We start from the raw sequence: 16,390 nt of genomic DNA, 5'->3' as shown, positions 1-16,390 counted from the left end.
ACCTCGATCATTAAGGCTTTCAGCACCACATCAGAGAACCTGGGAACTCTGTCTTTGGCCTGCTGTTCCATTGCTTGTCATTCTTCCCTCTGAAAAACTCCTCTGCAGCAGCCAGAATGCACCTCCCCTTTAAGAGCTCCAGGCTGGACTTAGCTGATACTAGCCTTACACAAACCTGGGCCCTATGCTGAGCAAGGAGCCAGTCAGCAGCGCATTTTAGCATTGGGCCACATGCCCCAATAAAGCAGATGAGCAGGTAGCACCTTGATGAGACATGAGGTAATCACACTTTGTGATCCCCACGCCTGCAAACTCAACATATCGAGTTTTACCCCTGCATATTCTAATTACCCTCTGATTACTAGGCAAGTTATGTAACCTACAAATTCAAATCTTATTCATTGGGATGTAGTGATTTATGTCCTGTTCTGGTAGAGCTACAACATAATTCATTCTTTTTGTACTTTAGAAAATCTTATTCTATATTTTTTATTGGTGTGTTGGATTTTGCTATATTTTGGTTACAAGCAAACCACAGAAACATGGTTCAGAATTTTAGAATCATAGATTCGTTATAGGCAGCGAAGGAGGCCATTTGGCCTTTCATATCCATGCCAGCTCTCTGCAAGAGCAACTTTGCTTGCCCCACTCCCCAGCCCTTTCCCCCATAGTCCCAAAAAAAATTTCTCTTCAGATAATTATCCAGTTCTCTTTTGAAAGCCATAATTGAATCTGTTTTCACCATACTCTCAGGCAGTGCATTCCAGATCCTAACCACTTTCTCTGTAAAAATGTTTTTCCTCATATCACCTTTGGTTCTTTTGCCATTCGACTTAATTCAGTGTCCTCTGGTTCTCAACCCTTCCATGAAAGAAAACAATTTCTCACTATCTACTTTACCCAGATCCATCATGATTTTCAATGTCACTATCAAATCTCCTCTCATACTTCTCTTCTCTGAGGAGAACGGTACCAGTTTCTCCAATCTATCAATGTAATAGAAGTTCCTCATCCATAGAAACATTTTTGTAAATCTTTTCTGCACCCTCCCCAGTGCCTTCACATCTTTCCTAAAGTGTGGTGCTCAGAATTAGACACAATGCTCCAAGTTGAGACCGAATCAGTATTTTATAAATGTTCACCATAACACCCTTGCTTTTGTACTCTATGCCTCTATTTATAAAGCCAATGATCCCATATGTCTTATTAACTACCTTCTCAACCTGCCTTGCCGTCTTCAATGATTTATGCACATACACATCCTGATCCCTCTGTTCCTGCATCTCTTTTAGAATCACATCATTTTTTTCATTCTTGCATGGGATATGAGTGGCTTGCAAGCCCAGCATTTATTGCTCATCCCTAGTTGCCTTGAGAAGGTGGTGGTGAGCAGCTTTCTTGAATCGCTACAGTCCATTTGTTGTTGGTGCACTCACTGTGCTGCTAGGAAGGGAGTTCCAGGTTTTTGCCCTAGTGCCAGTGAAGGAATGGTGATATCATTCTAAGTCAGGATGATGTGTGACTTGCAGAGCAACTTGCAGGTGGAAGTTTTCCCATGTGTCTGCTGCCTTTGTCCTTCTAAATGATAGAGGTCACAGATTTGGAGATGCTGTCAAAGGAGACTTGACGTGTTGATTCAGTGCATCTTGTAGATGGTAAGTTCTGCTACCACTGATCAAGTGGGCTACTTTGTTCTGGATGGTGTCAAGCTTCTTGAGTGTTGTTGGAACTGCAAGTGGAAAATATTCCATCACACTCCTGACTTGTGCCTTGTAGGTGGCTTTGGGAGTCAGGAGGTGAGCTCCTCACCACAAAATTCCCAGCCTCTGAATTGCTGTTGTAGCCAAAGTATTTATATGGCTGGTCCAGTTAAGTTTCTGGTCAGTGGTAGCCCCAGGATGTTGATGGTGGAGGATTCAGTGATGCTAATCCCATTGAATGTCAAGAGGAGATGATTAGATTCTCTCCTGTTGGAGATGATCATTGCCTGGCACTTGTGTGGTGCTAATATTGCTTGCACTTATCAGCCCAAGCCTGAATATTGTTCAGGTCTTGCTGCATATGGAGAGGGACTGCTTCAGTATCTGAGGAGTCACGAATAGTACTGAACATTATGTAACCGTCAACAAATATCCCCACTTCTGACCTATGATGAATAGAAGATAATTGATGAAGCAGCTGAAGATGGTTGGACCTAGGATACTACTCGGAGGAACTTCTGCAACGATGTCCTGGAACTTAGGTACTTGGTCTGCAAAATCACAACCACTTTCCCTTGTGCTTGGTATGACTCAAATCAGTGAACCCTTGGTTCTTTTGGGTTCAGTTTTGCCAGGGCCCCATGTTACCACACTCAGTCAAACGCTGCTTTTTTGGCAAGGGCAGTCACTCTCATGTCACCATTATTTTGTATTGACTCTCATTGTTCTTCTACCAAATTTAATAGAATTAATTAAATAATAATTTAATATAAATTATTACAATTATGAGGTTTATAAGATTTTAATGTTTTGGGACTGTGCCTTTAAATTTAGGGTGTAATGAAGGGGTCATGTGATCCACACTGTAGTCTGCCTGACAACAGTCTGGGTGGTTTGATTGTTAGAGATTAAAGGGGGCCCAGATTGTTTTACAGGGAAGATAATGCAAGGTGTTTACATGTGGAGACATTGGCAGCAGCCTGTGTGCTAACTGTAGCCAGTCCAACAATAGATTGTGAATCTCCAAAGTCCCATAAAAGTGTTGTGAATGTCAGGTTGTAAACGTTTGTGCTTGAAACTGTTCATATACTTCCAGGATAGAAGAGAGTAGGGGTCTCATGGATAGTTATTCAGCATCTCTAACTCGATACTGGGGCCATATGGTTGAAATTGCCATGGTGATGGGCTTTGAAATGGGAAGGGTACAAAGGAAGCCATGTGATATTTACAGGCTTTCCTAAGGTATCAGTGAATATCATAGACAGGTTAGTCCACTAGTGTCCAGGAGAGAGAGCAGCTGGAGGCCAAAAGTATCTATGGTTCACCGCACTGAAATGCGGGTGGTAGCTCGCACTCAGATTGAAAAGTTCAAATTTGTGAGGAGTTAAAATGAAGCTGAAGGTTTGCCTAGATTGCACTAATGAGAGGACCTGCAGTAATACTCTCAATGTGAAGGACAGTTCTGGGATTAGAAATTATCGGGCTGAGAAAGGCAAAAATCAGAAGTAAACCCTCTGAAACTAAGAATCATTTTGAACTAATCCAGGGAGAATCGAATGAATACCATGAAGTATATCTGTGAAGTTTTTTTGTTTTGGTTGTATTAAAAATAATAAAGGGGAAAGTTCTGTTCTGTTGTTTCAAGTATACTTTACCTTTAAAGTACACAAAAATAGTGTTTAGTCAATAGTGCTTTTAGTCTAGTGTTACAGTAGAAGTCTAAAACGTGAAATATTGTCATGTTATCCTTTCAGCTATTAACAGAGTTTGAATTTCTTTTTTTTAAAGTTACCAATCTCTACAAGGATTGTAACATTTTTTGAATAATCATAGAGGTTATTTTGAGTGCAACTTTTTTAAAAAAAAACCTTCTTTGAAGTTAAATCAGGTGAGATCATTTCTATCATATTATGTTGCCAGAATCTGTGAATTTACATTTCTCTAGCAATAGCTCTGATGCTTCAGCATTTATAATCGTTACATTGGAACGCTCTCTCATACCAAATCTTCTGAGCAAGAAATGGCTGTGTCTACTGGAATGTCTGCCCATTTCCATCTAGTTGAGATTATCTTCGTCCCCCAGTGGGAAAAGCTATAAATTTTCAAACTGGAGGTCGCTCTCAGTTGGTAGATTAATCTTCAACAGTCAATGTCCTTGTTACCAACAACTTATAAGCATGATTCCATTATCTCTAACACAGGTACAGTATGAGGAAATGAATGGAACTTAAGAATTTGACAGTGTTGAATGTCAGAAATGACTGGAAGAAAGTGTCATTAAGTAGATTTTCCAAGTCCTCGCTCATGAGTAAATAACAAACCCATTTCTAACAGATATTGAAAAATTACAAATTTCAATCTTCAGAAGTGTCAGTTGAAGTTCCTCTGCAAGTTGCACTAGTAGAAGCAATCAGGAAAGAATGAGTTGGAATCGATGGCTGTGAGAAGAATATCAATTGCATTATAGTGGAAATATAGCAAGATAGAAGAGTGTATAGTTTGCAGCTTGTGTAATATGTTTGCAGCTTAAAAGGAATAAAGGGTATATATCAAGGAAAAAGAGGGTGGAAGGGAGAGAGTTATTGGCAACCAGCCAAGCTTTTTCTTTGTCCTTGAGTGAATAAAAATTGCTTGTTTCTGGGTCCCCCATAATCCTATTGAGAAAATAAAAAAACTATATAAAGTATTCTTGTAAATCTAATAAAATGAGGCAGATTGTTCAGAAAGTACTGCAACTCAAGAAAGGAGACCTAAATCCACATGGTTCGGATTTGATAAAGAAATTTGAAGATTTTTTTCCAAATTTATCAGGCCCAATTTTAATCCATTCAAAATCCATTTACTTGCACGGTGCTACTGCTGGGCCATCCAGGCTTGATATGGAGTTGAGATAAGAATTGTTTATGGTTTTGGGGGCAAAGGGTCAAATACCCTGAAGATCCAGAGCAGAATGTCAGGTAAAAAAAATGCAAGTTAAGCATTCAAATTCAGAAATTTCATGATCAGTTGCAAAATAATTTCCCTCTACTCTGTTACACACGAGCTGTTCTTGTGACCTACTTGTGATCTACACCCAGGAGAGATTGGAGTGAGATTTCCAAGCCTTGGTAACCCAAGCTCTGTGAAGGTGGAGATTTAATGACTGTAATTCTCTAAGGGAAGCCATGAAATTTAATGGATGAAGTCATTTTAATAAAAGAGTATTGACAAACATGAATTTCTATAACTCTTCAAATAGATGTCAGCTGAATTTTGAAGCATTTGAAACTGTAGATTTTATTTGCACTTTAGACTGAGGGAAATAACTCCAAATTCAAGGAGCAACTTTATTTTAGACCCATTTCATCCTGGATTTAATCCATAGTATCATAGATGAAAACATGCTCATTCACTATGGCATTCAGTTGCTTTAGATTTACTTTTTATTGCCAAAATTATATCTTCATGCTACCTAAGATAAGAAACACATTTGTTCATGAGAGTTTTATATCTTTCAGTAAAAAATTACTCCTTTTTTACTGGAAGTAACTTCTGGTTTTCAATAACAAGCAAGGGAGTTACTTATTATAGAGGAATCACTATAACTAGAGTAAAGAATATTGGTTTAACCTAATAGCATTTGGCTGTTACTTTGCTGTTTTAAGCCCTCAAACAATCTGAAGAGCATTAATTAAAATGCAATTAGTCATGGATAATATTTCAGAACCTATCACTTTACACTCTTTCACTCTCTCTGACATATTTTTCAAAGCCTAAAGCAGCTTACTTCTACTGCACAAAAGAATGAGAGAGATGTTTGTTGCTCACTATGGTGACCCCGCTCCACTCTGCTTAAATTCTGATACATTATCAGCTTCTGCAATGGTTCTGAATGTCATCAGAATGAGCTCTGGATAGTGCCACATGAATTTTATCCTTAGTGCTGCCATTGAGTTTGTTAACAGTTGAACTGGATTGCTTGTGAAAGATCTTTACAGAAGATATTAACTGCCACTTTTGACAAGTTTCAGTTTTTCCTGTGGCTCATTCAAGCATACAGTAGAATTGTATAATTAACACTGCGATTAACACTAACTGTGTTCTGCCAGGAACTAAACAATGGAATTTCTGTGTACAGGAGGGATGTTTGGGCAATTTAAGTGGTTGACATTTTTAAACTGCTTCATGACTTAATGAAAATACAAAATTAACCAACACTTTAAAGCATAGATGAATTTTGGATCCATGTGTAATTTCACTGTTCCAAGACCTTGATATTCAGTTTTTCTCCCATTTTGTCTAACCATTCAAAGTCCTGACAAAAATGCAAAGGTCACACTGAGGGAGGGCTTAATGTGACATGTTCAATTTCTGTGCATTAGTAATGGGTTTGCGTGACTTTATTATACTTCCTCTCATTTTACTTTTAAATAGTGATGCCTATTCTCAATATCTATCATGTTTCTCTGTTGCACCTTTTTTTCTTTGCATTTTGATGTGCCATTTTTTTACTTTACTTGGTGCTTTTAGAAACATTTAGCATTGAAGCTCAAAAGGCAAAATCAAACATCTCAGCTGGGCTTCCATTTAAAGTTCAATCTGAAAGAGCTGGAACATTCTAAATTATTTTACGTTACTGTGTTGCAACAAGTCATTAAAGTGTGAGCTTCCAACCTACACCATTTTATTCTCCAATTAGTTCCAAATCAGTGTGAAGTCTTCATAAGCTTCCACTGGATAATTTCTAACACTAGTTTATTGATCCTACTGTTTTTTGAGCTCACTTGTTTGGCTCTACTGGTGAATCCCCCCCTCTAACAACCTTTAATAGACTGACAGCTGCAATAATGGATGATGAGTGAAAGCACTCCATGATACTTTTTGTCATTTTTGTATTTTTCCACACCACACTTTCCACTATCTTTGTCTTAATTCTAAAGGATTATCTTTTTAGACAATTCCCTATAGCAATTCTCACTGCAGGAAGGATTTGGCGACTGCTTTTCAAGTTTTCTATACATTAGAACATTGGATTGAAGGCTTGATTTACTTGAATTACAAAATACTATGTGTTGTACATTAAAAATCCTTTAGTGTAAAATCCAAAACAGAAATATTGCATGAAACATAATTTTTTGTTGATGTATAATGATACATTATAAGGTAAAGCAGCACCAACCAAAAAGTTAAGTGGTTAATATTGGATTCAGTTAACGTAGAATAGTTTAGGCATGTCACCAGTTTGGATGTTTAGAGACAGTTAGTGGATTGACCCAGTATACAACTTCAATAAATAATCTTAAATGTCAATGTCCATGCAGGTTGCTGACCCTGATATATCAAGACAGCAGAAGGGCATGATCTGGTGCCACTGGCCCCCTGCATACCAACCACTAAAAACAGTTATGCTGTTTTCAATTTTATGTTATTGTACAAAACAAATACATGTTGAGGATTATATGAGTTGAGAATTTGGAATAAATGGTGTTTAAACGATTACATAATTTTGATGGTTGATCTGAATAAAGATTATTATCTAAATTCACTGGATATAATCTCATGCACTAAGTTCACTTCAAGATAAGTTTTTTTCAAAGTGCCACTGACTTCATGAAAAGTCTTTAGCAAATCTAAAGTCTGGATGGAGGAGAAAAGATGCAATTTTGTCTCTTGGATCTCTTGACAATTTACTTCATCACTTCATAAACCTATAAAGAAATAAAAAAAGGTTTGGAAATATTTTATTTTTAAAGATAGATGATGATCCTTTAGCAAGGAATAAATTCCTATCAACACTGGTTTTAACAACTGTCAACAAAAGGATACACTTACACTAAGATAAAAGCAAAATACTGCGGATGTTGGAAATCTGAAACAAAAACAACAATAGCTGGAAAAACTCAGCAGACTTGACAGCATCTGTGGAGAGGAAGACAAAGTTAATGTTTTGAGTCCGTATGACTCTTCATCAGAGCCCATCTGTTCTGAAGAGTCATATGGACTCGAAACGTTAACTCTGTCTTCCCCTCCACAGATGCTTTCAGGTCTGCCGAGTTTTTCCAGCTATTTTTGTTTTTGATACACTTACACTACCTGTTTTGGAATCCAGGGGGGCGTATTGCTCGTTTCCCCCTTCCCCACCTTTCCAAAAGTCAGTTGACCGCCTTAAAAAAAGACTGCCCACTGCCCCCTATGCACACGTGGGAACCTCCCACAAAAATGTAGCCACCCCACCTTTTTTCCTCCTTTTTTACCTCAAATGGTGAAAAGCAGACTCCCCACTCTCGCCCCCCCCCCCCCCCGCCCATGTCAATCGCACTATGACATGAGCAGCATAATATTCGGGTCAGCTGGTCTGTTAACAAGCTCAATTGCCCATTAATGATTTTATTAAAACGCCGGTTGGGTTGTTGATTTTGGCACCTGCCCACCTAATGCATTATGAGAAAATGGCGTGTTGACATCAGGTTCGCAATCGGACATCATCACAGTGGATTTTATGCATGCAACGGGATGGCAGCAATCCCGATTTGCAAACATAAATTCCCGGCTAGGTCACAAAGGTGAAAGGATTAATAACCCAGTATCCTTATAACAGCTCTTATATTTATTTGATGTTATATATTATATGATAAGGTTAACTGCATTGATGTAAATAATTAAGATCCCAAGACATTGTATACTATGGACCTCCTATATAACTTCAACAGCTGCCTAAGTTGATACAGTAGCAATTAGTTTGTCTATTTATATGATGTATTTCTTGTTAAGAGTTGCCTTGTGTACCATGGTGTGAAAATGGTTGACTTTTCATGTAATGCAGTGTGAGTTTCAACAAGCAACATCTCATCAAATAATGCTGATGCTCAACAATTTATTTTTTTCACTTCAAATTTTGGGAGGAATCACCAAGCAATGCTAGAAAGTAGCCTTTTCAACAGGAGCTAAAGTCTATGAAAATCTCAAAAAGGCAGTTTAATCATTTATAAGGCTGCATCATGCTTCACGGCAAATAAAAATGACAATAATGTGAATTAAGCAATGTTTTTGATTCAGTATTGTTTGTCAATTCTTCTTTACCATGTTTAAAATATAGGTTCCTGGTTTTAGATGTTTAGGTGAATGTGAGTATTTTAAAAGCTATAAAATAGATAAGATCAGAAAAGCTCAAAAATATGATCAAAGTAATCCCTAAAGAGTTTGCTTTTTTTTCTGTTACATTTGCTTCTCTTTTTTTTGCAGGTCAGAGGTTAGGAAGTTTCAATTCCCACAGCCAAGCACTCAAGAACGGAGGCCCCCGCTTGCATTGTATGAGTGGAAGGGTGGTTTACCTGCACACCAGGAACGTAGATCCCCAACAGGAGATACAGAAACATCAGCTTACAATAGTAAGGACATTAGAGAATGTGATATTTAAATCGGAAGCTTTAACATGCATTATATTAAATGGCTTCACTTTTGATTTGTTCCTCCAATCTGTTTTTTCATATTTATTTATCTAATTTATCTTATTTAATTTTAATATTTCAGTTTTATTTTAGTTCTTTTACTTGCTGTTCTTTGTGATCAATTAAAATAATGTTCCTCATTCACACATTTGGATGGAGAAGACGTTCATCCTATTAGGCTGAGCCAGAATTAAACCCAGGCCTGAGAGATGAAATATTATTATCTAACTTATTGCAGCGCCTGAAAAGGATTGTAAAGTGGGTACAGGCAGGTTAACCAATAAACTGCTAGGCAAATTTCGAGTGTTATTTGATGCTTTAGAAGTTACATTATCCAAGTTGTTTTTTTGTTTCAATATTGTTCCAAGCACCTAATTCCAGGGGCTTGGTTTATCTCCCTTTGTTCTATTGTGGGTGTTGTATAATGTTGTATGTGCCTGCTTGCCACTGTAATGTAAAGGTGCTCAGTAGAGAAAAGGTTAATGTGGGACTGGAGAATAGCAGCACCCATGGCATGATGTGTGGAGTCACATGGTAATAGACTGAGAGAACAGTGTAGAAAGAACACTCTGGAAGCAGCCTACCAACATAGAACAGCACCATGCATGACAGTAACCTGGGATCTGTAAATAGTTCAAGATTAACAGTAAATGGCTCATGTTTAAACATACAAGTCACAAGATTTCATCATTGAGCCACCACAGCTGGCACCATAATACCACGTGGTGATCAGCGGTGAAAATACAACATGGTGTTCAACGGTGATATCACAACAGTGCGTATTCTCAAATTAGGAAGCTAGTCTGCAATTATACTTTGAGCAGACACCCTGAATGGCAATGGTGTAATGATACTGCCTGCAGTTTGCCAAACTATGATTGATATGCCCATCCTCTGCCACTCTCATTTCAATGCAAGAAAAGGTCATCAGTCCAATATGTTAGGAGCTAAACATGTACTCAGTAGAACAGTCTACAATATAGTCTTATTTGTGTTGCCTGTCCATTTACTCTCTGTATTTATGCACCCAACTCTAACCTGCAGAATCTGTAACCATAGTTACCATGACTAGAGTATCGCACCACAGAGTTACAATCCAACTGATTCGACAGGCTGTTGGCAGGTTGTTGTTATTTTTGCTGTTGTTGTGCTGTTGTTTTCATCGTTAAAACTTCTTTAACATAATGCCATACCATATCTGGCAGACAACAACTTGAGTACCACCTTGTGAAGTATTTTCCTGTGTATGCACACTCTGTACTGTCAGTATCTTGCATTCACAAAATAGACAGGAGCGCCTGACTCACGCCAAAAAGCAATAAGCTTAATTTGGGGGTTTATCCCCACTGGTTTGATGAACACTGGAGAGACTGCAAACCTCAACACATGACGAGAGGAAGAGAAAAAATGAAACTTTTGGACAAATTAAAGCTTTGCTTGAATTTTAAATAGACACCTCCTCTGTGATGACAGAAGAATGGGCAATAGAGAAAAAAATCATCCCAGTCTCAAAATGAAACAGTCTTGAAAATTAAAACCCAGTGAACAGCAAAGGGACCTGTACATGAATGGTACAATGGGAAATATTCTTTTTTTAAGGAGAGAGAAAATGTTTCAGGTTACAATGGGCTGGACTTTTCCCCACACTTTCAGGGAGAGAATGCATCTAATCAATTCAATGTACAGATAAAGAAATAGCCAGTGCCTGCCTCAGCATTATAATCTAATTATTATTTTGTATAGTTAAGATACCAAGGGGACAATAATTCATAGCAAATGCAAAGGTTTGAGGTCAACATTAATTCTTGGGAAAAATAGAGAGGAGTAAGGACCTCAGGATTGTTTGAAATTAACAATTCAGCAAATATTCAAGAAAAGGATCAGCTAAGCTTAATTTATTACTGTGCTGAGCTTAAGGTTCAATGGATACGAGGATAGGTTGTTTTTATTGATTGGAGTACAAGCAAGGATGCTACCTGCTGCCTGGCTTTTAAAAAAAGCTAGGCTGTGTTACTATATCATTCTATTCAGAGGCAATGATGCAATAGAGGCCAGAAGATTTTAGCTGTGAGCACTATCATGATAGACTTTAAGGTTTAGAACAATTCAATTTTTATTTTTATTTATGTTAATCCAGCCAATACCCCATGAAAATAACACGGCAGAAATGCATATGTACCTGATTAGTGATTAACAATCCTGATTTATGTAGCAATTCTAGAGTTTTATGGTGCAGGGAGTACAGGACTACAATCATAACTTTAAGATGGTTATCCATTGAAAATAATTTCACAATATGTTGCTTTTTTAAAAATTAAATTCCAAAGACCCATGTAAATTATAATTAATGTGCTGTTTTGCTAACAATTGACATGTGCAGGACTAGATCCTAATACATTGAGTTAAGAGACTGTACAGTGTGCAGAGTGTTTCATCATATAAAATATGTTACAGCAACAGTACATAAAACTGTGGTGAATAATTATTGAGTCATGACTTTAGCTTTTTTCCTGGTAACTATCGTGGTCAGATTACAAGGAATACTTATTCACTCATGTATCGTAAATAAGTTTAGAAATTTGGCAAGTGAGATAGTGAACATTTTTCACATTATTCTGATGTGTTTAACACATGAGCAAAGTCTGATTAGTTTGTGCTGGTAATGCATCCATAGAGAACTAAGGACTTGTAGCGCTCAAATTACTAAACCATACCTTTAAATGTCATTAAATCTTATGTTTTGGGAAAATTCTGTTTGCCCCTTGTTAAAAAACTCCTTATCAATAGTTTATATTCTTGCTTGTAATTAATTGTGGAACAAAAGTGCAAGAGCATTACCAGAAAAATGAATAGCACAATTACTACCTGGCACCTAAATGTCACTGCAATTCGTAAAGATTAAACAACATAAATTTTTGCTTCTCTGCTTCAACTAGTTGAAGAACAGCTGTTCCGTTCAGTAGAAGGACAGGCTGCCTCAGATGAAGAGGATGAAAAGTGGACTGAAGATCAGAAGAGTCAGGTGAAGGAAGTGAAGAAACTTCTGACCAGTCTTTGTTGCTGTGGGAATGGGTGAGCAGTCCTTTCAAGCAATTCAGCTTTGAGTAACTTAGGTTAGCATTAGGTATCACATTGCCAACCAGTTTTCAAAATTGAACTAGAGAGTCTAATCTTTCAGCATCTGAGTAATTGGCTACCTCTTACCTCCAATCTCATAGATTAGGCAATTCCAAATTTCCCTAATTCTCTCAAATGGATTACAAATAAAGTACAAATACCAGCGCAATATAGCTTGGGTTTCTGAAACAGTTTTTTAAGATAAGGATAGTTTTATTGTTTGATGTAATATAAACAAAGTAGTAAACAAAGTTCTGCTCTGAAGAAGACTCATACAGACTCGAAACGTTAACTCTGTCTTTCTCTTCACAGATGCTGTCAGACCTGCTGGGTTTTCCAGCATTTTTTGTTTTTGTTGTAATAAACAAAGTTGTCTGAGTAATGCAAGATCAATATTATGTGATCCCAATAACATAGGGAGATTGAATAGGATATTTTTCACAATTTGTCATGATGAACATTATGGGCTGGATTTTCAGAGTTAGAGACATTCCGCTGACCTTTAAAAATGGCAGGCAGGATCCAATTTTAGGATTCCTGGTGCTCCCAATTTTCATCAGCACAGTATAGGGGTGCAGGCTGGTCCAGGTCATGAGCCCACACCTTACATTCCCAATCTGGCTGGCTCCATTGCAGGAATAGGCATTTCTTAGTCCTCAATCATTTTTGTGGAGCTAGGCCAGCTTTTCAAGAACTCGTGGTTCACGGCCCCTGAGATGTGGCATGAACCATTGTCTAGATGAGCGGGAATGTTTTGAAAGCTAGGTTCAAAAGGCCTTGCCCATGCCAACCTATGTCCCTCCACCCACCCTCCATGGCCCCTCACACCCTCAGCAAAGAACACATACTGAGGCTTGGTTGAGAGCCCAGATGTCCATTCGTTTGTTGAATCAGCTTCACCCAAGGAAAAACATTACTTGATTGACAGCTTTTTCTCTAGGATATATTTTGCTAATTGCACAATGTTTAGTTACACAAGGTAAAGAGGTTTCAAGTTCTTGTAGTCTCTGCTATTGACATTTTAAAAGACTGGATGATTGACACATTCATAGAGCTGTAGTAAAAGAAGATTTCTTTAAGAAAGTTATGAATGACTTTTTTTTTAAAGGTTTTTCATACTTGTCATTATTACTATAGGATTCACTGGTTCTGTACAGGGTGTATACTGGGTGAATGGGCATGTAAGTGCCATAGGTTGTCATTGAGGGTATGAGGGGCCATTGAGGGTGGAGGTGCGTGAGTTGGCATGGGACGTATGGGGGCCATTGGGGGTGGGTGTGGGGGCGTGTGTTTGCATGGATGGGGGTGTGGGCTAGTATTTTTTTTTTCATTTTACTCTTTTTGTAACAACTGGGATGAAATCCCGGGACATCAAGGCAGACCTTTTAACCAGCCCACCTCAGCAGTTCCTGGGATTGCATCCAAACTGTTTCTGGGGGTGGTGGACCTACCACAAACTGACAATTTCGATAGGTACCATTGTGGGATTTGAACTTGAAATCATTTGGCTTTAGGACAAGAAAAAGTATCTGTTGTTAATTAGGCGTTATGGGGAGGAGGGGGGGGGGTGGAAAGTGGGCATCTTGGACCTGAGTAAACAGGGCAAACAACTGCATATATCCTTAACCAAGCAGATTGAGAAATTGAGGAATAAACAACACAAGGACGGAGAAGGAAGTGCTTATTAAAATGTGTGAAATCAGCCACAGAAAGAGAAATGAAGAGAGGGAAAGAAAGATTGGGTTAAGATAAAGAGCAAAAAGGAATCAAAAAGGAAAAGGTTTCTTTAAATTATTTAAAGTTTTACATATTTTAAATCTCAAACAACATTTAAAATCTGAAGGAATGAAACTCCATATCTAAAAGTTCATTTTCAGTGCCAGAGAGGTTGTTAGCAATGGTCAATACTTGTGTCATTAAAAAGGTATTTAGACTGAAATGGACAGAAATAAAATTTTTAAGACGCTTTCATTTGCATCTGCCACAAACTTCAGCAACCTCATGTCATTCAATGCATTTCAATGGTTAGCCAGGCAGGAAACTGCCATTCTTTTGAAACTAATAGTGGAGCAGCGCACCTCGAAGAGCAACTTTTGGATTCCCACATTTAACTGTGCACCTGTCTCCACCTGAAGTTGCCAAAACGTTTACATGTAAATAACAGCTAACGCTATTGGCCTCAGCATTATCTTGATCATAAATTATGACCCATTATATAATTTCACTTTTAAATTGTTTTTTTCATGTGTGCACATGCACAGCACTTTATGCCTCATTTTTGCCCCTTGTCATGCGTTATATTTTCACAGCTGTGATGATAAGACTATTAGAAAGCTGCTGTCAGAATTTGGGAACATAAGGAGTGATGAGAGCAACAGTGCAGTTCTGGAACTGGTTGAGAAAGTGGCAAAATTAAAGGAGCAACTGGAGTTAAAGGAATATAAAACTCAGCAAATGGAAACAAACATGCATCAGGTAAAAGTCTGAACAACATGATGCATTTCTTTCATGTCCATGTCCACTAAAAGTACATCAATTAGTTGCTTGGTAATACAGAACTTGAGTATTGCTGAAAAAAAGAGACAGTCTAAGCTTTTTGTCTTGCACTCATCAGGACACTCGCAAGAATGACGAGAAGCTTAGACAGGTCTCTGTTTTCAAAAGTACATAATGTCAAAAATTTAAAAGGGGTGCTGTCTTCATTAAAAAGCCTTTGGCAAACTTTTCAGTGTCTGTACCAACACATATCGCAATGATGAAAATCATGTCAAATGCATCATTTTCGTGTTATGAGGGACACCCACACTTGCCATTGTCACCAATATTTTCAGGCCCCCTGTCTCCATTCCCATCTTTCAGTGAGCATCAAAAATTCAGCCCCAGGTCTCCCACCCTTGTTCTGCCAAGCCCTTGGATTTCTAGTCCAATGCTGCCAAACTCTAACACCATTTCCCACTGCTAGAAAAGCACCAACCAATCTCCAAGTGCAGCTGAACTCCATTCCCCTGTTCTACAAAAGACTCTGATTAGTGCATTTTGTAGAAGATTTTATCGTGCATTCTTTCCTCTAAACATGCTAAAGAATAAAAATTGAATATATATAAATTATATATCACACTCATTTACTGTTTCATTGAATAGTAAATGAATTCTAAACTCAATCCCTAAAGCACAAGGTAAAAATTCCATAATGCCAGCATTAAGAATGGAATTTGGAATTTCTTTGATTCAATCCAGTAATTGTTGTCCCCTAAAAACATTAAATACCCTTATGTTATAAAGCAGTGAATCTCTGACTCACTAGGAGGAAGGCCTTGGGAGATCTACTGTGCAATTTTCAAAAATTTAGCAATGCCAGTATTTTCCCATTTGCACTTTACAGTTGAAAGGGTCCTTACTGTGTGAACTCCAGCAAAAAGTGGATGAGACTGAACTGCTTCAGATGGAGCTGCAGATGTTAGAGACAGAGAGAGTACGACTGTCACTAATTGAAGAAAAACTGATGGATGTATTACAGCTCCTGCAGCAACTACGTGACCTTGTAAGTGAATGGTGCTCTGACAGCTCTCAGTAATTTAATGCAATGGACTCTCATGATAAGGGAAAGCTCATTTCCAACTGCACATTAGCAGTGATTGATGGTTTTTAATATTTGCTAAACTTCAGACAAGAGATAGGAGTTTCAGCCTATGTAGAAATAAATGTACTAGAAGGTCATTAAGAGTGACTTGCACAGCATTTGAGAGCTAAAATGTAAAAGTAAATGCATTTTCATTTTACAATGTAATCAATGAGAGGTTTGCTTATTTTATCTAGAATGTGTCTAGGAGATCACTAGGAAAAATCTTGCTCAGCACTTTGGAGTCCTGCAATAACCCACAGCATGGTGAGTAAGCAAATTTATTTCCAGTTCCAACTGATTGGTACATTCATGCAGCAAATACATGAAGTACAGTTGATTTATTGAACAATATGGCCTGAATTTTTGCAATGCCAGAGAGCCTCTCCATTGTTGCGAAAATAGCGGAAGAGGCCAAAATACGCAAATCCCACCCCTGAACACAGCACCTATCATTTTCACAGGGGTGAGAATGGGACTGAGTCAGGATTTGCTTTGTGGGTTTCGCAGAGGTAGCTGCCCATATA

The 16,390-nt window shown here is 38.0% G+C and overlaps 1 protein-coding gene across 2 annotated transcripts in view; it reads left to right on the top strand.

Annotated features, from left to right (window-relative positions):
- Nucleotides 1-16,390, top strand: part of efcc1 (EF-hand and coiled-coil domain containing 1) — a 76,778-nt gene that overhangs the window by 49,719 nt on the left and 10,669 nt on the right. The window contains exons 2-6 of one of the 2 annotated variants that reach the window (XM_041192607.1): nt 8,922-9,067; nt 12,064-12,199; nt 14,554-14,719; nt 15,627-15,785; nt 16,061-16,130. In XM_041192607.1, coding sequence (XP_041048541.1) covers nt 8,922-9,067; nt 12,064-12,199; nt 14,554-14,719; nt 15,627-15,785; nt 16,061-16,130 — 677 coding nt within the window. The remainder of the gene's footprint in view (nt 1-8,921; nt 9,068-12,063; nt 12,200-14,553; nt 14,720-15,626; nt 15,786-16,060; nt 16,131-16,390) is intronic. The other variant, XM_041192608.1, reaches the window with a different exon arrangement.

Source organism: Carcharodon carcharias, chromosome 7 (assembly GCF_017639515.1).
Source record: "Carcharodon carcharias isolate sCarCar2 chromosome 7, sCarCar2.pri, whole genome shotgun sequence".
NCBI classification, from domain to species: domain Eukaryota; kingdom Metazoa; phylum Chordata; class Chondrichthyes; order Lamniformes; family Lamnidae; genus Carcharodon; species Carcharodon carcharias.
Note: the sequence above shows the minus strand (reverse complement) of the source record. Positions and strands in the feature narration are given on the sequence as shown.